This window comes from Saccoglossus kowalevskii, chromosome 16 (assembly GCF_978046115.1).
Source record: "Saccoglossus kowalevskii chromosome 16, keSacKowa6.1, whole genome shotgun sequence".
NCBI classification, from domain to species: domain Eukaryota; kingdom Metazoa; phylum Hemichordata; class Enteropneusta; family Harrimaniidae; genus Saccoglossus; species Saccoglossus kowalevskii.
The window spans coordinates 29,014,651-29,039,575 of record NC_140656.1 but is presented as its reverse complement, the minus strand read 5'-3'; the positions used below and the strand labels follow the sequence as shown (position 1 = coordinate 29,039,575).

The window sequence follows — 24,925 nt, the reverse complement described above, 5'->3', positions numbered from 1 at the left end:
AGTGTTACCGAAGGCATAACAAACACTGCTGACAATGTTGTTAAATATTGTAATTTCTAGGGAGATAGAGAGGTAATGGTTTTCCTGAACAGTTTATTTTAGTAAAAGTGATTGGACATTCATTCATTCAGTCAATTCCACTAAAAACTGTAAACTATAATGTCATGAGGGGCACGTTTTATCAATTTTGCCAGTCTGAAAATCAAGAAATTATGTAGCAGTAAAAAAATTGACTGAGTCACAGTGACTTTTGCAAAAAGATTTTTTCAATTAAATTGCAAACTTTTTCTAAAATAGAAAAATAAATAGATTGTAGTGCTTCAGTCATTAGACTTGCATCATGACTCGGCAGCAGTTCACATGTATGTAATAAAATAATTGCCTTATTTTCTCTCAGTTCCAGGTCCGGTCAGTTTTTGTATCAAACAAAAAGAACCTGAAGAGCGTTTCCTAGAAACCAGGAGTGCCTTACTTAGTGGATGGGAGAGTAGTGGATCTGATGAAAATGATGATGAACAGAAGAGGGCAAAACATGACAATAATTTTCAAAACCCTGAAGCAATACATTTAGAAGAGAGACCAAAAAGACCGTCCCTCTCAGCTCAAGAGTTGGAAGCTAGACAAGGTATTGTGTTATTATTATTATTAGACCAGACTGGACAGTCCTGAAGCTTAAGGATTGGGTGCTGTCTGTCCATCACCTGTCACATTTTCTCAGAAGTTAATTGATCGATTTTTTTCTAAACTTGCTACATAATTGATACATATTGGTATACATACCGGTATGTCCCTAGATTTGTTGTTTTCATTCAGATTCTAAATGACCGTTTGGCTGTCATATTTAGCCTAAAAACCTACTTGTGTAGTGCATTATCTCTTGCAATATGCTATTCTGTTCTAACCGTGTATATTAGTAAAACCTGTTGGGGAAACAATTACTAAGTTCTTTCAGGCCTGGTGCAGAGGCAATATATTATTTCAAGAAGATGGAAGTTGATTCTTTACAATATGACTGACATGCAGCCATTTAGTTTGACTAAAATCAGCAATTTTCATCTTTTTTTCGCACAATTTTGCTTGTATTTCAAATTCACAGTCATTAGTGTTCAGGCACATTAACAAAAGTTAGTCTGTGCTATGTTCCAATCTAATCATTCGGTTTTAAATTTTGTCAATATATACATAAATACTCATGCATGTTGTGCCAGAACTTGTACATACAAAAAGGAGCATATGAATGCAGACATTTCATACATGTATATTGAAAGAAGGGGGATGAGACATACATTGTAGTGACATACCCAGTGCCTTGTTACTTAACTGGCTGATTACTGAAAAATATCTCAAAACACTCACATCAAGATTTTTAAAGCATTTATAGATATTGATGATTTTTTAGCTCCGCTGTCGACTTTGTCGAGCGGAGCTTATCATATGAGTGATTGTCCGGCGTCGTCGTCGTCGTCGTCGTCCGTGTCAATGTTTTACTTTTCAGACTTCTTCTTGAAAACTACAAGCCTGAATGCTTTGATACTTCGTGTATATGTACCTTGGGTAGACCTCTCTCAGATTTGTTCATTTCATGATGATATCTTCAATTCTCTAATTTTGGTGAATATTTTTGTCATTTTTGGTAAAAAGTGATATTTTCAACTTCTTGTTAAAAACCGCAAGTCCAATTGCTTTGATATTATATATATTGGTACTACATGTAGACCTCTTTCAGATTTGTTCATTTTGTAATGATATCTTCAATTCTCTAATTTTGGTGAATATTTTTGTCATTTTTGGTAAAAAGTGATATTTTCTTCTTGTTAAAAACCACAATCATTTATGGTGAAAAATGATATTTTTGAATTCTTGTTGAAAACGGCAAGTCCCATTGCATAGATACTATGCATATTGTTCATTTTCTAATGATATCTTCTGTTCTTTAGTTGAAATGTGCATTACTAACAGCGGAGCTATCTCAGCCGAGAGGCTGCTTGTTTAGATCACGATGGTTACAGCCATTCTATAAATTGTTCTAACAGTCAGTTAGCAAGATGGCTTGCAAATTTGCAAAACACTTCAGTTTTTGTCCAGTCTAGACTTGTTACGGTGATTTAATTTAAACGCCTGGGGATGAACTGTTGCCCTGAATTCATTCACAGAATTCTACCGCTATATAGTTCTTCCCAAGAAGCTCATAAATGTAACGTGTTTCAAAATCTGGGTTTAAAAGTAAACAAAAACAATTGGTTCACATAAATCAGTCTTTATTTAAAAAAAAATGTTATGTGGGACAGCCATACCTTTGACATGGAGGTTATAGTACGTTGTGTGTACAAAATCTCTTGAAGGAATTAGCATCGTCAACAAGTCGCATAGTAAACACTGATATTGTTTTTTGTTGCATGCTATGATATATAATTACATGTATACTGTTCAATAGAACTGAGGTACTGCCAAACATAAATTAATTTTATTTTCTGCCAGGCGACATTTCCGGTCATTGTAGCCTCTGCTACATGTATCTTTCCCGACTTGCATAGATACCTACATGTAGGTCTCCTAAACCTAAAACGGCATGTTCGAAGACAGGGCAAACTGTACTCAGATTTATGCTGTTAACAACTATAGAATTTCCCAAGTTAGATATTTGTGGTCGGCAATAGATTTTGTTGTAATGCTTCTCAGCCTGGCTTACATGTCTCTGTATTGCTGCATACCAACCCAGTGATCTGTTCGTATGTTTTCAAGGAAGAGTCATCATAGCTATAGATTTAATTAATGCATTTGTGAAATAAGAGGGTTGTTGTTGTTTTGTAGAGTTTAAAGTTTAAAGTCTATTGAAGGAGGCATTGGAAACAGTGTTGTCTGATGATAGCTGAAATGTTCGGAAATGACAAATCTGCTAAACCCTAGTGTCATTTGTTTTGAATTTCTGTTTGAGAAGTTACAATGACACATTAATTCATAACCTATGCAACTCCATAATAAATCATCTGAAAGTAAAAGATAAGAAATTCAGACAGCATTAAAATGTAGGATTTATGGTCAAATAATCCAGGGGCTGGTTGCAGTAATGACTGTAAGGTCTGGTTGCTGAAAAAAATGTCACCTTGTCATACTGAAGGTAGGCAACATGTCAATGCGATGAAGAAATAAAATATATGTTAACAATGAGAGAAATGCTCCCCCTTTTTTGTATACTACATGTCTGAATCAATTTTTTGGAAATGCCTTTCTCCTCTAAGTTAGGCAGTACATAAAGATAAATTTTGAATTTCCAAGAAAGTGTGCACCTTATTTTCTTTATTAGTAGTGCATACCCGGTACACTGACACGAAGGACAGAGTTTTCTATATTGTCAAGTCATATTTGAATAACTGTCAAATACTTATTTACGCTTGAAATTAATTTTCAGTATTTTCACTGAATGAATAATTCAGTGAAAGTAATATCAAGCAAATATATTTTACATTCAACTCTTCAAAAATCAGTGAAAATAAATTCCATACTGAACACCCAAAAGTAATTTCAGCGAAAATTTATTCCAGCTAAAAAAAAAGTATTTTACAGTATACAATAATGCATTAATTAATGTGCTTCTACCAGAGGTACGCTTCTAATAAAAAAAATTTGGTAACACCACTGCTTTTCACTGTGTGCCAGAGATTTGCACATATAAACACGTTTACAGCTTGTGAAATGAACGATTTTTAGGTCATCACTATTGACTAATTTTAAAGATGTTTATATCATCGGTACATCAAAGTGAAGCAATGAAATGATGATTTATGGTGCAGTCTCATGACACAAGACAGCCAACACGGCTCAATTCATACATGCATGTAGCTGGGTGGGCTTCATGTTTTAAGAGTTAGCAGTTCCATGGCGATGTTGCATTGTCCCGGGTTTAGTAGGTACTTAAAGCCATGCAAGAAAGTGTTAACACAAAAAAAATAAATGTCACATTGTTCAATTTGTATAGGATACCCATAATATGATATCATAGCATCCTTGCCCTGCCGAAGTGGGGGAATTGACGCAGGGAAAGGTATAATATTGTAGCATCCTTGCCCTGCAAAGCGAGGGAATTGATGCAGGGAAAGGTATAATATTGTAGCATCCTTGCCCTGCCAAAGCGAGGGAATTGACACAGGGAAAGGCATGATATCGTAGCAACCTTGCCCTGCCAAAGCGCGGGAATTGACGCAAGGAAAGGCATGATATTGTATCATCCTTGCCCTGCCGATGTAGAGGAATTGACGCAGGGAAAGGTATGATATCATAGCATCCTTGCCTTGCCGAAGCGAGGGAATTGACTCAGGGAAAGGTATGATATCATAGCCTTCTTGCCCTGCCGAAGCGAGGGAATTGATGCAGGGAAAGGTATGATATCATAGCATTCTTTCCCTGCCGAGGGGGGGGGGGGATTGACGCAGGGAAAGGTGTGATATCGTAACATCCTTGCCTTACCGAAGTGGGCGAATTGACTCAGGGAAAAGTATGATATCATAGCATCCTTTCCCTGCCGAAGCGGGGGAATTGACGCAGGGAAAGGTATGATATCATAGCATCCTTGCCCTGCCGAAGTGGGGGAATTGACGCAGGGAAAAGTATGATATTGTAGCATCCTTGCCTTGCCAAAGTGGGGGAATTGATGCAGGGAAAGGTATGATATCGTAGCATCCTCGCCTTGCCGAAGTGGGGGAATTTACGCAGGGAAAGGTATGATATCGTAGCATCCTCGCCTTGCCGAAGTGGGGGAATTGATGCAGGGAAAGGTATGATATTGTAGCATCCTTGCCATGCCGAAGTGGGGGAATTGACGCAGGGAAAGGTATGATATCGTAGCATCCTTGCCCTGCCGAAGTGGGGGAATTGACGCAGGGAAAGGTATGATATTGTAGCATCCTTGCCCTGCCAAAGTGGGGGAATTGACGCAGGGAAAGGTATGATATCATAGCATCCTTTCCCTGCCAAAGCGGGGGAATTGAAGCAGGGAAAGGTATGATATTGTAGCATCCTTGCCCTGCCAAAGCGGGGGAATTGACGCAGGGAAAGGCATGATATAGCATCCTTGCCCTGCCAAAGTGAGGGAATTGACGCAGGGAAAGGTATGATATCGTAGCATCCTTGCCCTGCCAAAGTGGGGGAATTGACGCAGGGAAAGATATGATATCGTAGCATCCTTGCCATGCCGAAGTGGGGGAATTGACGCAGGGAAAGGTATGATATCATAGCATCCTTTCCCTGCCAAAGCGGGGGAATTGAAGCAGGGAAAGGTATGATATTGTAGCATCCTTGCCCTGCCAAAGCGGGGGAATTGACGCAGGGAAAGGCATGATATAGCATCCTTGCCCTGCCAAAGTGAGGGAATTGACGCAGGGAAAGGTATGATATCGTAGCATCCTTGCCCTGCCAAAGCGGGGGAATTGACGCAGGGAAAGATATGATATCGTAGCATCCTTGCCATGCCGAAGTGGGGGAATTGACGCAGGGAAAGGTATGATATCGTAGCATCCTTGCCCTGCCGAAGTGGGGGAATTGACGCAGGGAAAGGTATGATATCGTAGCATCCTTGTCATGCCGAAGTGGGGGAATTGACGCAGGGAAAGGTATGATATCGTAGCATCCTTGCCATGCCAAAGTGGGGGAATTGACCCAAGAAAAGGTTATCACATTAATTTGTTCCATCTTGTTCTTTGTTAAGCTCAGCAAAACTCAATGAGTTTGAATCTTATTTGGAGAAAACACTTTTAGTTTTCTATTACAGTGATGTTAGTTTTTGTTATCTAATTATACTATCTAAAATATCCGAGAACATGGAATTAATTTTTTTTGACTTTTCATGGAATCTATTAAAAATAAATGTACTGCAATGAAGAACTGATGTTGGCACGTAAAAATTAAACTGATCATAAAATCTGTTGTCTTCCTATCAATTTCCTTTGAAATATTGCCATATCTATCAGAACATTCTTAGCAGTGTTTTGACTTTGGCGCTTTCAGTCCTTATGGATGGTGCCCAGGACACAACCACAGGGATGCTGAACGGTAAAATTTGTATACAGAATACACTTTGTTTTTTCAACTTTTTGTTGTACACACGTATCTTATGTGTTATATTGAGGATGAAAATTAATAATTATGGTTGTAAATATGGCTTGCGAAACCTGTGTTCATGGACGGTTGATTTTGCAATCTTTTAATTTTGTGGGTGATGGCTTCTCTTCGAAAACTATTTTCAATCAGATTTTGAGCAAAGGAATTGCAAGAAATATGTTACTAAAATATTGAATAGAGAATGTTCTACATTTGTACGCAATAATTATGTAATCACAAGCGTGCAATTTAATTTCAAATTTACACCCCAATCTAATGTAGTGATACTTTCGATACCCCAAATAATATTCAAAGAGAAATGGATAGTAAGATAGCAGTTTTCATGATAATTTGTTTTTCGCCCGCTGTAATATTTCACAAGATAAATTATCTCATATCGTTGGGTTTTTTTTTGCAGCAAAACATAGGCTCGAAGATAAATTAGCTGCTGCAGCCAGAGAGAAACTAGCACAAACATCCCGAGAGCGACAGTTACAATTAGAAAGAAAGAAAAAGGCTGCTATGTTTATAAGTATGATAAAACCTCCAGCAGTTGCAACATCTACAGGGACTCCAGACAACACAGCATTATGCACTGGTAAGAAAAACAGCTTTAGGCGTAGAAGTTTCATGAAACCTAGCATCGGAAATGCATGTCACAGATTTTTTTTCAGGTTTTGGGTTAAAATTTTAGAAACGAATGAATACAAATTATTTTCATGAAAAACCAAATAAAATCACAATTTGAAAAATAAAAACATGTTGATTTTGAAAAATAAATTAAGAAAAGACTTATTGACTCTCCAGGTGTTAATTACTCAGTGGAAGTTCTTATTCTAATCATTATTTACAAACTGTAAAACGTGGTACATGCTCTGAGATATTGCTCTCAATTTTTGCATATTAATAGCCATATATGTGTTTTTATGTAATAGATTTTGGGGTAGAGGTGTTCAATAATTGCATTAATTATATACTATCATTTTAAAATATCATTTTGTTTGACCATAAGTATATCTGTCATTCACTTAAGTGTATGTGATACTAATAGAAAAACCGTGTGCAGTGAAAAAGGCTCAGTGGTCTACGCAGTTGAAAAATGGTCTACGCAGTTAATAATGGCACTCTGTCTTACTGCAAGATGTGGTCATACAAATAAAAACAGTGTGTATTATTACTGTCTAAGTTATCTCCACTGTGCCATTATTACCTCTGACATTTTTAAGTTTCGCTGTCATCAAAGATGATAGGCAGAGCTGTTGGTGTAGGTGATTGACCGTTATTGACGTCCACATCAACTTTTTTTATCATCTGTAGAACACATGTTCATTCACAATACTGTAAGTTCAAATATAGTATGATGATGCTGTAAATAGCTTTTATTTCGCGAGAGACACAGTTTTGCAATTTCCAGGAATTAGTCAAAATCAGGAAATTTGTAGTACTTTGTAGTAAAAATATCTCTGTTGTTCTATGACATGGAGTGTCATTGACTATTGCAAAATTTTGTCTTTATGATTGCCAATAAAACCTTGTAATTGCGAACATTCTAGCAGTAAAACTTAAACAATTTGCAGTACACTGGAACTGTGCCAGGTCAAAGACCTCTGGTAAGGTTTAAGCTGCCCATGTTTATAATGGTCGTTGTTGGAAATTGTCAAGCCCTTTGGCATTTCTCAATTACATTCACAATTTGTTGGGTGTGGTATAGGTGGGACAGACACAGGCAATTTACTTTGAATGAGAAAGAAAGACAGACAACCATTTAAATCTGTCAATAAATATTAATTGAACCCTAGACTTCTAAGTTCTATGATTGAACCCTGTTTCAGTTGCATAACTGGTTAATGAACTAATAACCATGACAGTTTTGATGAAATTTCAAAACTTGTTTTGTTTGTTATCAGCATTCTTCCTGCTGTGTTGATAATTAGATGTGCATGTCGAACAGATGTCCATTTCATGCATGTGTGACAAATCAGTACTACAAAAGGTCATTTATTCATCATTCTAAATTTATTTCCCAATTCTCATTACTGATGTTTGTCCAGGCAGGCATAAACCTATGATCCAAGGCAACATTTTACAAAATATTTCACAAAATAATGCCTCATGAATTGATGAATATTTTAATAACTAATGTGCCTGGGCCAGATTTTTGTGACACAAGTATCTATTTCCAAATCCCTATTTTGACAGGAGCTGAAAACAACAGACAGATTAACATGTATAAACAGCTGTGAAAATTAGTGTTCAGACTGCACTCATTAGGTGGTTGTCTCCTTTCATGGTGTCAGTATCCTGGGAATTATTCTATGTATCTATGTGGCACATGGTTTTAATACTTAGTACAAACTTTAGATATTTTACTGTGTGAAAGATTTCAAATAAACGACAGAGGAAATAAGGGGTTGATGGCATCAAGCTTGTTTCCATGGAAACAATGACTTTATAATTTCCTCATTGTTTTAAGCCCGACTGAGGTGGTCTTTTTGAATTGAGAATAATAACATAAAAATATCTACAACTATGGTTCATCACTTAAAAACAGTTTGGGGTACCGTACATTTTCTTTTTCAAATAGGTAATTTCAAAGTTCTGCGTTGTTTTTTCAATGACTCTTTTCTTAGGACTTAGAATAAAATCTCCAAATTGTTATTTGACTGTTTCTTCTTTTTTCCTCCTCCTAGTTTCCTCACCAAGTTCTGTTCGAAGTGAATCTCCCGGTGTACAAATAGATAGTCCTGTACGATACTCTCCTCATTCCCGGTCGTTATCTCCTGTCAAAAGGCGATCCAAGTCTCCTCCTAGGTCCTATAGAAGCTCTCACAAGTAAGTAAACTCAATAAGAAATTATAATGAAAATAAGGTTACCGGTAAGAGTGGTTGACAGCGTAGTGTCAAATAGATGTATGGCATTTATTTCCAGTAGGATCATAAGTGCACACCAAATTTAGACAAAACTTTTTTATGTAATTAAGTTAGACGTTCTTACTGAATTTCAGCTTAAATGTTAGTTTTGATCTAATAAATAGCCATATACCGTCCATGAAATGAAAACATATCAGTAAGGCCAGGAAAAAAAATTCTGTTTCTCGTGTCATGGAAATTTTAAAATGAGGCGATTTTTTTTTTTTTTTTTGAATACTGAGCTAAAATGACGCAAATTTGAGACAAGTGCGAGTACAAGCACATTTTGGAATGCTTTAGAAGGAAAAAAAACGTCTGAGGCGCATAGTTCAAAGTGATGCATGCGGAAATGAGAAATGGAGATATTTTTTTTCTCAGCCTAACTTATGTAGGTTATTAAATGTTCTCTCTTTTCTTATTCTACAGATTTTATCCAAGGGCAAGATCAAAATCACCTACAATGCGTAGTTCAAAGCCACGTAAACGACGGCGACATAAATCACCATCCGCCAGAGTTATGAAACATAGCAGTAGCAGTAATCATAGGTAATGCCAAACACTATCATTGATCTACTGGTCACTGTTACATCTCGTCGTTGATCTACTGGTCAGTGTTACATCTCATTGATCTACTGCTCAGTGTTGCATCTCATTGATCTACTGGTCAGTGTAACATCTTGTCACTGATCCACTGGCCAGTGTTACATCTCATTGTTGATCCACTGGTCAGTGTTACACGTTGTCATTGATCTACTGGTCTGTGTTGCACCTCATCATTGATCCACTGTTCAGTGTTGTATCTCCTCATTGATCCACTGGTCAGTGTTACATCTCGTCATTGATCTCCTGGTCAGTGTTACCTCTCGTCATTGATCTACTGGTCAGTGTTACATCTCATTGATCTCCTGGTCAGTGTTACATCTTGTCACTGATCCACTGGCCAGTGTTACATCTCATTGTTGATCCACTGGTCAGTGTTACATTTCATCATTGGTCCACTGGTCAGTGTTACATGTTGTCATTGATCTTATCATGGATGCTTATCCAAGTGTGTGTTTCTCGATTCAATTATATTTGTTGTTGTTTAATTATAGTTATTATTTTTCATTCGTATTTAGTTTGTATCGATAGACAATCATTTTCTGTATTTGTTTGTTTTCATTTCATTCGATTCCAAGCATTATTCTCTGAGTTATGTCTGTTAGAAGCCGTTTCATGCTTCATTTCACCTCACTATACATGTATTCCTATGACAAAGAAGCACAAATCAATTTATTGTTAGCCATTTACGTAATGTTCACAAACATGCCTTTATCACAGCGAACGCAAGAGAAATCGCAACTTTGTAGCGGATTAAGCCGAAATGTTTATTCTGTAGTGACCTTCTCACATGGCACACCAATTATAGTGTTCCCCCCCCCCTAATTTTATAATCCGCGGTGTAATCATATTAACCTATATAATGGGTGTTTTAGTACATGTTTAGGGTGGATTGTACTTTGATGCCAGACTTCCCTTCCGAAATAAACAACGTATTACAGTCTACCATAGTCTCTTACTTGTGCTACCATTACACAATCACAGTGCTCACAGTTATTTTTGGACCTGATCGAATGTGTGCGATAGACAGCCACAGACCTACTGGTCTGTGTTGCACCTCATCATTGATCCACTGTACAGTGTTGTATCTCCTCATTGATCCACTGGTCAGTGTTACATCTCATCATTAATCGACTGGTCAGTGTTACATCTCATCATTGATCAACTGACCAATGTTACATCTTATCATTCATCTACTGGTCAGTGTTACATCTTATTGATCGACTGGTCAATGTTAAATCTCATCAATCGACTGGTCAATGTTAAATCTCATCATTCATCCACTGGTCAGTGTTAGATCTCGTCATTCATCCACTGGTCAGTGTTACATCTCGTCATTCATCCACTGGTCAGTGTTACATCTCGTCATTGATCAACTGGTCAATGTTACATCTCATCATTCATACACTGGTCAGTGCTACATCTCATCATTGATCGACTGGTCAGTGTTACATCACATTGATCAACTGGTCAATGTTACATCTCATCATTGATCCACTGGTCAGTGTTAAATCTCGTCATTGATCCACTGGTCAGTGTTACATCTCATCATTGATCTACTGGTCTGTGTTAAATCTTACCATTGATCCACTGGTCAGTGTTACATCACATTGATCCACTGGTCATTGTTACATCTCATTGATCTACTGCTCAGTGTTGAACCTCATCATTGATCCACTGGTCAGTGTTACATCACATTGATCTACTGCTCAGTGTTGCATCTCATGATTGATTCATTGGTCTGTGTTATACCCCCATTGTTGTTCTACTGATCGGTGTTGTATCTCATTGATCCACTGGTCATTGTTACATCTCATCATTGATCCACTAGTCAGTGTTGCACATCATTGATCTACTGCTCAGTGCTAAATCTTATCATTGATCCACTGGACTGATCATTGTTGTTTGCCTGGTTGAGTTAGCTCTTATCATTTATCCACAATGTGTCAATATTGTCATTGATCTCTACTAGTAGGACTTTGTCTTTTCATTGATTTCTGTTCAATGTTAAATCATGTCATTTGTATATGGCAAATTTTATTGACACTCAATTGTGTTTGAATCTTGTTCATTGGTACAAGTATGTATATATATATACATGTATATGATGCCAATTTAGGAGGTAGACTTTCCAAATAAGAAGTTTGTACACTGCCATTTCAAACAATGTCGTTGTGAACATGTCATTTGTGCAACTACAACAAATACCACCAATTATGGCTTTTATCTCTGATATTTATTTATTAAAGTTTTCATACACATACCATAAAAGATAAATTTTGCAGCATCGGTATTTTATTTATTTTTCATGAATGGTCTTATCTTCTAATTCCCAATAGCAATAATTTTACAGTCAGACTTTTCATTATTTGGCAGTTGTATGTATGAATGCGTGAGAGACATTATATTAAACATACAATAGATAGTTTACAAAGGTTGACCTAGAGTTACCTTTTTCAACAGCATACAGAGTAACATCAGGGAAATTTGTTGATGAATAGGCTGGTATGTATTATCAGTAGGTTTGAATTTTTCATTTGTTGGTTTTCATTTTGATTCTCATATTAATAAATTGTTGGTGTGCCATCTGTTAGTGTGTGGGTGTTTAATGGTGCAGTGTTATCGGATAAAAAAGGCTTCCCCAGCTTTCAACTTACCAAATCATTATTATGCCAAAAAATAAAAGATTTGATAAATCAGTTTAATTTTTTTTTGTCATGTTTATTTAATACCACAACAAATCAAGTCAAATCAAGATCGATTTGAAGCAACAAAACATTCAATGAAACAGCAAATACACATTTATTTACTTATTTATTTATTTATACACACAAAATTGCAAATAAAAGTCATGCTTTCAAACTGACTAACATGAATGATGATGTGAAGTAAAACGAAAAAATAATATTTAGCTAAACTGTTGTTCAGTTTCTAGTTTAGAATTCTTCAAAATTGTTAGCGAGATTGCTTTGATATCTACAACACATATAATTTGGTTGGATTAACCTTGTGTATTTCACAACTGTGACAATTCTAAGATTTTGTTATTTCTTCATATTGCATATTTATCCCACTATGTAAAAGAAAATATTATTGGTTGATATGTAAATATTATCTATTAATTTCATGTTCAGCCTAATTATTACTGTAAATCACTTTTAATTTCACAAGTGAAAGTTTAGATTTCATATCCAGATATTTAGCAGTTGTTGCTGTGACTTTTTGTCACAAATGATCTCAATTAAAACATAAATTTAATACTTATCACATTAGATAAACTCGATAGCAGATGTACATGTAGTATATTATATTCATAGTTCAACTATTCATGACCCTGAAAACAAAATCTCCCAAAAGTTAGGGGTGGGTGCTAAGTCAGATGAGCACAGCAAATATGAAATGAGTGGAATTTAGAATTATGTCACTTGTTGTCAAATCTAGTCTTTATTTTTTAAATTTTTCATTGGTGCTATTTAGTAGTATGTATTTTACAGGGACTTACTGGAAAGCAGCTATTTATAGCTGAGTTGAGCCACTGTGTATAAAAGATATTAAATAAATAGGATATTTAGTGTGGCAGAGGAAGCAACTCTTCATAGATATCATATTTGCAGTTGAATTGAATTTAAAATACACACACGAAAAGGGAGTTACATTGGTTACTCCAGTGTAAAGTCACTTGGGATGTTGCCTTTGTTAATTGCCCACCGGGTACAGGAATGCGGTGTATGTGAATAGGACTTGCACAAAACAGCCATAAAGAAAATGGAACTTCCTGTACTTGGATTGTCTCCAATTGATGGCAAATATGACAGGTCATGGTACGCCTTGTCATCAACAGGATCACTAAATTGCTGGCGATAAATACATAGCAAGGGTACGAGAACTGTGACTGTGAAAAATATAAGGATTGATGAAAAAAACAGCAACAATGCTTTAAAAACTCAAACTCAAAGTTTTCAAATAAAAAACAAAAAAGTTTTCTTCTCAAACTGTCAGCAACAAATTACTAGATAAAACCTTGCCAGCTAAATACAACCCTTAAAAAAAACATACAGTGAAATGATTAGAGAAAGACCTGCCTTACCATAAGGACACCTAGCCTCTTCCTGTTCATAGAGGGCGCTTTGGGATTATAATTCTTATCCACAACAGGATTTATATCTGATGAATAAAACCCAATTTGTCATTGTCTCTTGTATCAACAAATGCAAATGAATTTGCATCTGATAATTGTATTACATTGAATATCTAAGAAAATATTCCAATCTATTTTAATATAAAATAGAAGTAAAATAGAAGTAGCAAAAATTCATAAGCTGACTTTTTAACAGGCTGAATTGATCCCTCAATTTTGAATGCTTTGACGGCCATGTGTACTCAACATGGCGACTGATTTAACAATTGTATGTTTCATATCATGAATAACCATTCTAATTTAAGCTACGTTATTTATAAATTATTGTGACAAATACTGGGTTTATTCAACCTTGATTTTTAACCTTAGGTCACTGAGCGGTGGATGTTTATTTTCAGCTCTCCAATCCTAGGATTAATCTCAGTCATGGGTTGTTAATTGTAGCCTATGTAATTTTTAATAGAAATATACTATTTGTCCAGGGATTTGTAACTCTTATTACGCCAAATTACGTAATTCAATAATAAAGAAAGAAAGAGTCCAAATAATTCTACTCTATATAAATAAAAAGCCAAACATGAGAAAGCTATGCTGTGTCAAATTTGATTATAAAATTTATAGATACATACAATGAAAAGTAATTCAAGTCAACTTGAAACAATTTCACTAATAGTATCAAATACAGTGTCACTCTGCATCTATGACCTGTATGGTTATTCTCTAAACCAACTGTATCAATTTCGTTTTGATACGCCCACCAGCACACTGATTCATAACTAACTTGCTGCCATGCTTATGAAACTTGGTTTCTGTGTAGCCAGTCTGTCTTTTTCATTGCTATCAAAATTTGTTTGCTCCAAAAGCGTTCAAAATGCATAAAGCTAACACCAAGTAGCATCTCTATTTCACACTAATCTCATCGCTAAAAGTGAATTAAAATAATTCATTGCATGTGTTCCCTGCCAAGTAAACACTGAAATTATCTTTGTTGTGATCATTTACACAATACTGGCTGTTTGTGTCAGCAATTGTTTTTTGTGAGAGTCAAACTGGTCTAAATTAACGGTAGTATTGCAATGCAGGGATACATGTATTTCATCACAATATACTTCCCCACTCAAGAGGGCGCCCTACAACTGAGTTGAATGTTTGATTATTTACATAATTATGAGTTGTACATATCATTTGAAAGTCTGGAATACCATATAAAATGGAGTAAAAATGTGTGTAACATTATTTTAAGTGTACATGGATTCCCTGCCCAAGCCATGTTACTGTGCAATAACGGTCAGTACAGATAAAACATTGTTGGTCCTGTGTGTTGTTTCTGTCCTCAGTATCACATCACATTATTCATATCGCAATGTCTGGTGGATTACCATGGGATGTCTGAAACTTAACATGGAGTTCATAGCATCTATTCTGATCAGCATAAGATACTTTGGATGAATCTAATGAATGAATGAATAAATAAATAATGGCTGTGCATAGTATTAAAATATTGAATGTACATGTATGTGTCTGGATTATTAATAAAAGGTGTAGAAAATGCTTCAGCCATAGATTGTCTGACATATATGTATATTTGCTGGTTAGCAAAAGTGTAAGCAAATAAATTCGCATTGAGCCAGTCAATTTTACTAACTAGAATAATTTTATTCCTCAGCTTCTGAGAGCGAGGTTATTTGTAGATATGTTGCCGATCGCCACTGTGTCTGCAGAAGTACTATGGGAGATTGCATGATGGGAGTGAAAAGTCTTTTGATCTGTAAAATAATTTTAGAAAAGTGAAAACTAAAGTGACTGTGAAATAAAGGTTGGCTTTAAATATTAAATATCATGAAATTTGGATGTAATAATTGAACTGGTATGAAAGGGCAGTAAATTTAGCCAGAATGCAAGGTCAGAATCCGGGGTCAAAATACGTCACAATACATCCATCAAGGCGGTTGCAAAGTGTCAACAACTGGATGAGGTAAAAGACTTCATTTGCAGTTTGTGTGAATGGCCGGGGAGAAAAATTCATGCAAATTCGGTGCTTCAGTAACAATATTTGCTACTTTTTTTGTGCAATGGAAATTAATACAAGAAATTCTGCCAAAAGACGTGTCCTTCTAGTAAACAAAACAACCTTGGGACATTTATCTTGAGAAATTGAGAAGACGAAAATCCCTTGGGACATGCTTCGCCAGGGTATCAAGGTTATTTTGATTATTTGAAGATGGAAACTGCTGCTTTATGGAAGAGCAAAGTTCAATGTCATTGGCACAGTAATGACGTTTTTAGAGGGATGACTCGCTAGAAGTATTTGCCGTGACTCCAGACTTTTCATTCGGGTTTATACAACACTTACTTGCTACTATCAAGATGGTTTAATGTCTTGTTTGTATTTGCACAATGTGAATGAGAGGTTTATTGTAAAAATATATGCAGGTGCTTGTATGCCTATTGAAACTATACAAAATTCGACCAATGCACACCTGTTTCATGTGTTAAAAGAACGTTGCGATATTCTCATGGAATTGTTAAAGGGCGGCAGTCGTCGTGCCGCATCCTGTTCGATATGGGACTTATAGCGACGTATACAACGCGTGTAAAATACATTGTTTATTTACATGATTTACATTGTTCATAATTATTCACAGTAATAACATATTTTTCCGATTGTGTGCATGACAGCTTTGCCCACACACAATAAGACAGGATGATATGTACGGATATGTGTGAGTATGTTTCATGGATTAATAGGCCACTCCTTTGCTTCAATTTCAACTACATCTCTGGAAATATCACTTGCTGTTTATCATCCATATTTTGGTATCCCACAATGTATTGATTGCGTGTCTGGAAATTCTAACTACTATTTCGCAAAATTTGACCAGCCTTGCTTCTACCAGTCATTTAAGTCAGCTCCCATATTGTCCTTCACAGTGAAGGTTAATGCAGATATATTGTGAATTACACAGAGGTAACACTACAATACATTACATAACAATCTTTGAGCTGAGGCAGTTATGGTTCTACAACCATCACCAGTTCTCTTGTGTAATATTGCAAATACACAAAGTATAGTTTAAAGCGGAAAGGATGTCACCTGCGCATACACGGTAATTGAGTGCCAAGCAACGATAACAAAACACACTAAAAACACAAAGGCTCATGGATAGACTGCTTTAAGACATTAGTAGCAGAGTTTAGATAATGCCCTGTTTTCTATCATTGGTTATTTATGTTTTGTTTGTGTTTATTTACAGGTCAAAATCCTCATCTGTTAAAAAAGTAGTGAAATCTCCCTCTCCTGATAGTAGAAGTAGTAGCGGTAGTGATAGGTAAGTAAGTAATGGTGTGTGTTATTTACACTTGAAGCATGTATTGTATTACATTGTGGTGTTTTGGGCTGCCCTGTATTGTATTACATTGTGGTGTTTTGGGCTGCCCTGTATTGTATTACATTGTGGTGTTTTGGACTGCCCTGTATTGTATTACATTGTGGTGTTTTATGGACTGCCCTGTATCAGTGGCGGATCCGGATCCCCCCAAACGCATGACGATTCATATCATCTGGATTACACATAGCTTCTCTGCGATTTACGGTCCGTATATCTTAAGCGTAGCTTGGACCCCCCCCCCCAAACACATTTTGCTGGATCCGCCACTGCCCTGTATTGTATTTCATTGTGGTGTTTTGGGCTGCCCTGTATTGTATTTCATTGTGGTGTTTTGGGCTGCCCTGTATTGTATTACATTGTAGTGTTTTGGACTGCCCTGTATTATATTACATTGTGGTGTTTTGGACTGCCCTGTATTGTATTACATTGTGGTGTTTTGGACTGCCCTGTATTGTATTACATTGTGGTGTTTTGGGCTGCCCTGTATTGTATTACATTGTGATGCCTTGGGCTGCCCTGTATTGTATTACATTGTGGTGTTTTGGGCTGCCCTGTATTGTACTACATTACATTGTGGTGTTTTGGACTGCCCTGTATTGTATTACATTGTGGTGTTTTAGACTGCCCTGTATTGTACTACATTACATTGTGGTGTTTTGGGCTGCCCTGTATTGTATTACATTGTGGTGTTTTGGGCTGCAATGTATTGTATTGTATTGTAGTGTTTTGGACTGCCCTGTATTGTATTACATTATGGTGTCTTGGGCTGCAATGTATTGTATTACATTGTGGTGTTTTGAACTGCCCTGTATTGTATTACATAGTGGTGTCTTGGGCTGCAATGTGTTGTATTGTATTACATTGTGGTGTTTTGAACTGCCCTGTATTGTATTACATTGTGGTATCTTGGGCTGCAATGTGTTGTATTGTATTACATTGTGGTGTTTTGGACTGTCCTGTATTGTATTACATTGTGGTGTTTTGGACTGCCCTGTATTGTATTACATTGTGGTGTCTTGGGCTGCACTGTATTGTATTACATTGTGGTGTTTGGGGCTGCACTGTAATGTATTACATTGTGGTGTTTTGGGATGCCCTGTATTGTATTGTATCACAATGTGGTGTTTTGGGCTGCACTGTATTGTATTACATTGTGGTGTTTTGGGTTGCCCTGTATTGTATTACATTATGGTGTTTTGGGCTGCCCTGTATTGTGTTACATTGTGGTGTTTTGGGTTGCCTGTATTGTTTTACATTGTGATGTTTTGGGCTGCACTGTATTGTATTGTATTGCATTTTGGTGTTTTGGGCTGCACTGTAATGCATTACATTGTGGTTTTTTGGACTGCCCTGTATCAGTGGCGGATCCGGATCCCCCCAAACGCATGACAATTCATATCATTTGGATTACACATAGCTTCTCTGCGATTTACGGTCCGTATATCTTAAGCGTAGCTTGGACCCCCCCCCCCCCCAAACACATTTTGCTGGATCCGCCACTGCCCTGTATTGTATTACATTATGGTGTTTTGGGCTGCCCTGTACTGTACTGTACTGTATTACATTGTGGTGTTTTGGGCTGCCCTGTACTGTATTACATTGTGGTGTTTTGGGCTGCCCTGTACTGTATTGTATGACATTGTGGTGTTTTGGGCTGCCCTGTACTGTATTGTATTGTATTACATTGTGGTGTTATGGGCTGCCCTGTACTGTATTGTATTACATTGTGGTGTTTTGGGCTGCCCTGTACTGTATTACATTGTGGTGTTTTGGGCTGCCCTGTACTGTATTACATTGTGGTGTTTTGGGCTGCCCTGTACTGTACTGTATTACATTGTGGTGTTTTGGGCTGCCCTGTACTGTATTGTATTACATTGTGGTGTTTTGGGCTGCCCTGTACTGTACTGTACTGTACTGTACTGTATTACATTGTGGTGTAATACACATTGTGTACTAATGGTATTTTATTGTATTTACAATCTTTATCTTTCACCTTTCTAGAAAATCAGATGATTCATTTGAAGACTATGGTACATCAAGTGCCAATATGGTGAGTTGCAAGGAAGGGTACATTACTGGGGTTTGCAACAGAGCTCAATGCAAACAGTATCTCCAAGATACTTGATTTTTTAGTCTGCAACTAATACTAACAGTGCTGTCTATAAGTTCTACCAACTTTTGTCTCTGTAAAACAGAAGTGGTTTCCTTACCCATAAGGTACATGTATGGTATACAATGTAAATTGTGGGGGTGTGATAACTTGAATACCGGTAGTTTTCATCTCAACTTAAACTTAATATGAATCAATGCATAATAATAAGACAACATTTTTCTATTAACCACATTATATTGCAATAGTTCTTCCTAGTCCCTTTATGAAGTATCTTTATATATGTGTTAATTATTCATTTCAGGATCTGAGAGCCAAAGTCCGTGCAATGTTAGCAGCCACAAGACAGTTACCAAGCTAGTATATCTTCACACTGCCTAATACAGATGTCCCTTCCTTCCATCACTTGATGTGTTGTTAAATTATACAAGTGTCTAAATAGTGTATATGTATATGTCAGTTAACATTTACAGACCACAGTGAATGGTAGCACCTTCTAGTATACAGAAATGGTATGTGGAAGTGGACAATATTAGCATACTTGCATTAAATTAACAAAGTCACTGTAATGTAATTGGATAAACTAAAACTTGTTAATGTTTTTAATCATGCATCAGCTAGATAACTACACAAAACATAATTTCTTCTCACATAATTTTTCGGATAAATTTGAAAAATGCTGCCAATAAAGAAGAAAGAACATGGATATTCATTCGGGGAGGATATTTCGCAAACTTCTGAGTCTGGTTTTACTTTAACTGTCCCCCATCTGCAATGCTGTTTCTTGTAATCTTGTTGTCATTGTGACTCCTCACTCCATCCTAGAGATAAGTATCGGTACTTATATTTAATTTATTCTTGGTCAGGGTTAATGGTGGCTTGTGATGCAGCATGGAATTATGGGAAAAACACTGATACTTCTTCCTTCAGGGTTTTCACCAAGGTTTTAATTGTCTTCAAAAGATCTTATCTTGACCTTGCCCTTTTAACTGCCTTGAAAAATATGATCAGGTGAGGTTTTGAAATGGTCTAAAAAAAAAAAATTTTGGCAATTCAAAATTCTGTCCTCTGACCCTAGAATTTGAAACCATCTGTTCTAAAAGTCACTGTTGAGTGTGGTTTCAAATAAATTTTACCTGGTACTCCTTAAATTCCACCCTATCTACGCCATTTTAAATAATTATGAGATTTGGAGCAGTTCTATAATTCAAAATGAGAAGATGTTCTACTGGTTTGGTTATTTGAGTTCATCATTTACATATTCATTAATATGAATTGATTTAGATTTACTCACAAGTTCAGTGGGTAGTGCTTTTTATGCATATATAATGAATTTTATTGCCACACGAAAAAAAAATTTCATATTTGGTTGTAATGCGATCATAGACTGCAGTCTATGGTGCCATGACGTCTTGATCATCAAATTATTTAAAAATTCTTTCTCAAAATTGCCCTTGCTTGTAAAATGAGAAAACAAAAACTTAATAGTTTGCATTGCAATGTTTTAATTTGAGAGAAGTCTAAAATTGACTTGTTTACTTTGAGGTTAATTAAATAACACTGAGAAAATGAATTAAATGCATTCACACAAACAGGAAAAAGATGAAAATCCTTTTCAGGGAGACCTTGCATGCTGTTCACAACCAAATAAATAGAATTAAAAATGTCTGGTCTCTTTAGGACCATGTCGTTTAACTTGTGTAGCGCCCTCTATGGCAAGTGGATATTTCGTCTATTATATTTGCTCTATTAATAGTGATCACAGAATTAACAGATGTGTCAAAAAAAAAGGAATCTTTTAATGGAGCATACAATGAATGTATTGTTTGGTTTATGTGTGTTTTTAATAGAGCAAATATGGTGTTATACTCTCCCGAGCACATGTCAAAATCAGGTGAATTTTAGAAAATGGCGCATAATCAAAGTTTGATATCAGCCTCAATCATAATATTCAAAAAGATGTACTACATTGTACACTATATTGAGAATCGTTTTAGTTGTGGGTATTTGTTTCTAATTCATCTACCATCTATATCTTGGCTGATCTTAACATGTCATCTGTTGAAAACCTCTTTGAATAGCTAAAATAGAAAATAACAGCGTCAACAGCTGATGTGTTAAAATGTACCAGAAGCCTTTGAAAAAATATTTTTGAAAGATTTTAGACAGGAAATCAAATCACTGCTAATTTTGGAAATGCGAATAAAAAAACAGAAAATTACCCCCAAAAAAGATTTATCAATAGTATCCACGGTGACAGTGGTATTCTTTTACAGAAAGGAGTGTTTAAAATAATTTCCTGAAAACGCATCTCAGAACAGGTGCCTAGAAGTTGGTTGTTGTAAATACTGTGAGGAATGCTAAGATTCTTTGGTCTTTTAATCTCATACGCTACACACTTAATTCATATGAGATGTTTATCTTGCCCTATGATGCCCCATTGTGTGTGAATATAGGTCCTCTACATTAATTTCATTGGTCAACTGTATTCCTCTCACAGACTGCTCTTGTAAAAGTGGTCAATATTTGGCTGAGGGCAAAAAACATTCACTGTTATTAATTAATGGGCTGTCCATTTCAAATCCAACCGAAAGTTATACACATAGAAAAAAAACGATCTTTAAGAATTCTTGTATCGTTTCTGATCAGTATCCTTCAAAAATTGATGCTGGTATGAGTGGTCCTGTTCTGAGAATCGTTGTTTTATGTATAAAGATTTTTCAACTTGTAGATTACAAGTCCTTTTAAACTAATTGTAATTCTTCATTTTTACAACATTGTTCAATCTCACTCATTCATAACTAACTTGCATTGTGTGAGGGTGCTCTGTTTTCTTAGTTTAATACAGAGAATACAATTAATGTAAACTGCTGGATGCTAGAAATTGTCACAATTGAGTGCAACATTTTATGAGTGTCATTGTGACTCGCTTTTAATAAGGCAAGCAAGTTTGGCACTTCTAGAGCAGTAATTCATCATCCTCACCTTGGGATTAGAACTTGTATCACCATCACCAACTTTGGTCCCACTGAAAAGTGTGATATATGAATTGATAAAGAAGTTCACTGATAGTCTGTGGTTCTCCAAACCTTTTTTAAATGTAACATTGTTGCAGTGTTTTCACAAATATAGGCAAATGATTCATTGTATCTTTCTGGTGATGGGAAACGGTTGTTACATTGGGCATATGCAAATTATGGATCCTAGGAAACCCTGGAGTGGGAAAGTCAACTTTTGTCACTTTAAATTATGCAAAAATGCATAAAATTGAAATGTTTGCGAAAACAATGTCCCATGATGCAGCAGGAATACTCTACAACACTGATTCTGACTGCTGTCCACGAAAGCCTAATCCATACATGTGCTCATTGCAAGGACTGTCTTCTTACACATTTAAAAAATGGTTTATTTAGTCTGTGGAGATTTAGGTGAAAACATACCAATAACTATGGTAAATCAATCTGGGTATTGAAGACATTGTACATGCAATTTGTTTCATTTTTCAGAGAAAGGGACAATAGATTATTAAAATAATTTACTCATTATTATTAAGTGCAATGGTCCGCCATATCTGGATTGTCAGAGCTAAAGTGACAGAAAATAAGACTTATAAGTTGCAAGTTGGTTATATTCTTATTTACGGCCAGTAGTTGTTATAATCCACCAACATTTTGGGACTATTGGTGTATGTAAAAATGTGGCTATATTGTGGACTTTTATGTGATAGCCAACTGGAGTTGTGACAAAGGTATTACTTTTACAGCCTCACTTTGGTATCAGCCAGAGTGAGGTTGTGTATCTTTATTTATCTATCTCCTGGAGTGAAGCTTAGTATGATTCAATGAGCCAATGTGTGATTGATATAAAATTAAGTCTCAGACTATTTTGAAATATTCATCACATCCTGGCTATTGCCAACCCGACGGACAGACAGGCAATCTTCTGCCTCGGCCCACCTTCAAGACAGACCCTCTACAAAAAAACAAAAAAAAAATTCCAAAAGATGTACAATTTTTGATGCCAGATATTTATTTTTTGTCTTTGAAAAGCTAAATACAGATGTATATATTTTTCTTATAAATGTAGAAGTGATGAAATGGTATGAATGACTCTGGAAGAACAAATGTGCCATGTTTGGACAAAGTTTTATTTTCAGTGTTCTGTGTGCGAGTATTTGTGTGAAAACTCAACTTCCATAAAACTTATTTATGTGGTGCTGTGTATGTGACTAAAATTTTATTCTCCTTTCTTGTCTTGAAGAATTAACACCCTCATCATCTCGCCTTCCATTAAATTTATTTGATCCATCGTTCCCCTCGATGTGTTTGTCACCGCCTCGTTTTTGACTTTCCTAGCCTGTGTCATTTTGATTGCATTTGATGTTTCAGCAGGAATATTTGTTTTTGATTACGTATTGAAATATGTGAATTGCGTTACAAATTGCTCTTCAGATGTTATTCCATAAATTGTTTGTTTCACAATTTTACTTCTTAGAAGTCCAAATTTCTGAGGTAAAAGTTTATGTTGGATCCAACCTAGCCATTGAAGCTGTAGGTTCAATCCTGGAATGTTGTATGACTGTAAATATGGTTGATGTCAAAAATGTTGAATTAAATACATTATTCTTACGGTCCACTGTGGTGAACTCCATACAACAATTAAATGTTTTCTGTGCTACCTAGCTGACCTATATTCAACAGCTATTTATTGTGTTCATCACAAAATGTTTATTCATAGCTTCATTTTAATTTTCCCTCAAAAGTGCATTCTCGGGAACACCAATTCACAGGTGGTTCCATGCATCTCATGTCAATATTGAAATTTGACACAAATTTATCCAGTCACTAATTATGAAGACACATACAGCGATCTGGAAAAAATAATTCCATCTTCCAAGATGTTTAAAAATTACAAGTGCAACTTAGCGAGGCTCTGGTCTAGCCACTTTCTTTGTGTATACTTATTCTTTAATATATGCCCATTATTACAGGCGGAAAATAAATTCATTTTATTTTCTGATCCTATGATCAATACCTTTGTCTACTATCCAGTTAAATTAACCCCAATTACTGCCAAAGACGCAGAAAAAACTTTGGTTGGATTTTCCCCAAGTCAAGTTGGATGAATAACCAACTTGTTAACTTGTAGAATTTTTAACTTTGATTGAAATGAACGACATGCAAGGTCACTTGTTAGTTTTCTGTTATGCAGTCCTTATGCATATTAACTAATTGTAATATTCTTCTGTTTGTTCGATATTGTCTTATTTCTGTGATCTTTTTTTAAATGATCGTGCTTAAAGATGTAGACTGTAATAAGTTATGAAATAAAATCAAATCTACCTCAGAAAAGTTTATTTTGTTATGGTAATGAATTTCTCTGCATCATACCCAGAACATCTGATAAGGGGTTGGCCATTTGAATTTTATTTTCTGGGTTTGGAAAATTGCATTCACTCAAATATTGTGGAAGGTAGCACATGTAAAACAGCATTCTTATAGTGAAGAGCCAAGGAAATAATCATTTGTCGCTGAAAATAACATCACTGTTACTGCCAATAAATATGGGAGAATTTGTATTCTCGGCAATGAACTTTTCACCAATAATGGGGTGTACCGGTAATAAGTTGAAGTTGGGACAATTTTTATTTTCTATCCAATCATGGACAAAAATAAGAAAATGAAA

General features: G+C 35.9%; 1 protein-coding gene across 1 annotated transcript in view; it reads left to right on the top strand.

The window, feature by feature from the left end:
- Positions 1–24,591, top strand: part of LOC100378506 (splicing factor, suppressor of white-apricot homolog) — a 79,842-nt gene extending 55,251 nt beyond the window's left edge. The window contains exons 10-16 of the mRNA XM_085491321.1: positions 398–625; positions 6,512–6,691; positions 8,784–8,925; positions 9,430–9,549; positions 16,996–17,070; positions 19,132–19,180; positions 19,545–24,591. Of these exons, the coding sequence (XP_085347447.1) occupies positions 398–625; positions 6,512–6,691; positions 8,784–8,925; positions 9,430–9,549; positions 16,996–17,070; positions 19,132–19,180; positions 19,545–19,601 (851 nt within the window). The 3' untranslated portion in view covers positions 19,602–24,591. The remainder of the gene's footprint in view (positions 1–397; positions 626–6,511; positions 6,692–8,783; positions 8,926–9,429; positions 9,550–16,995; positions 17,071–19,131; positions 19,181–19,544) is intronic.
- Positions 24,592–24,925: the final 334 nt, after the last annotated feature.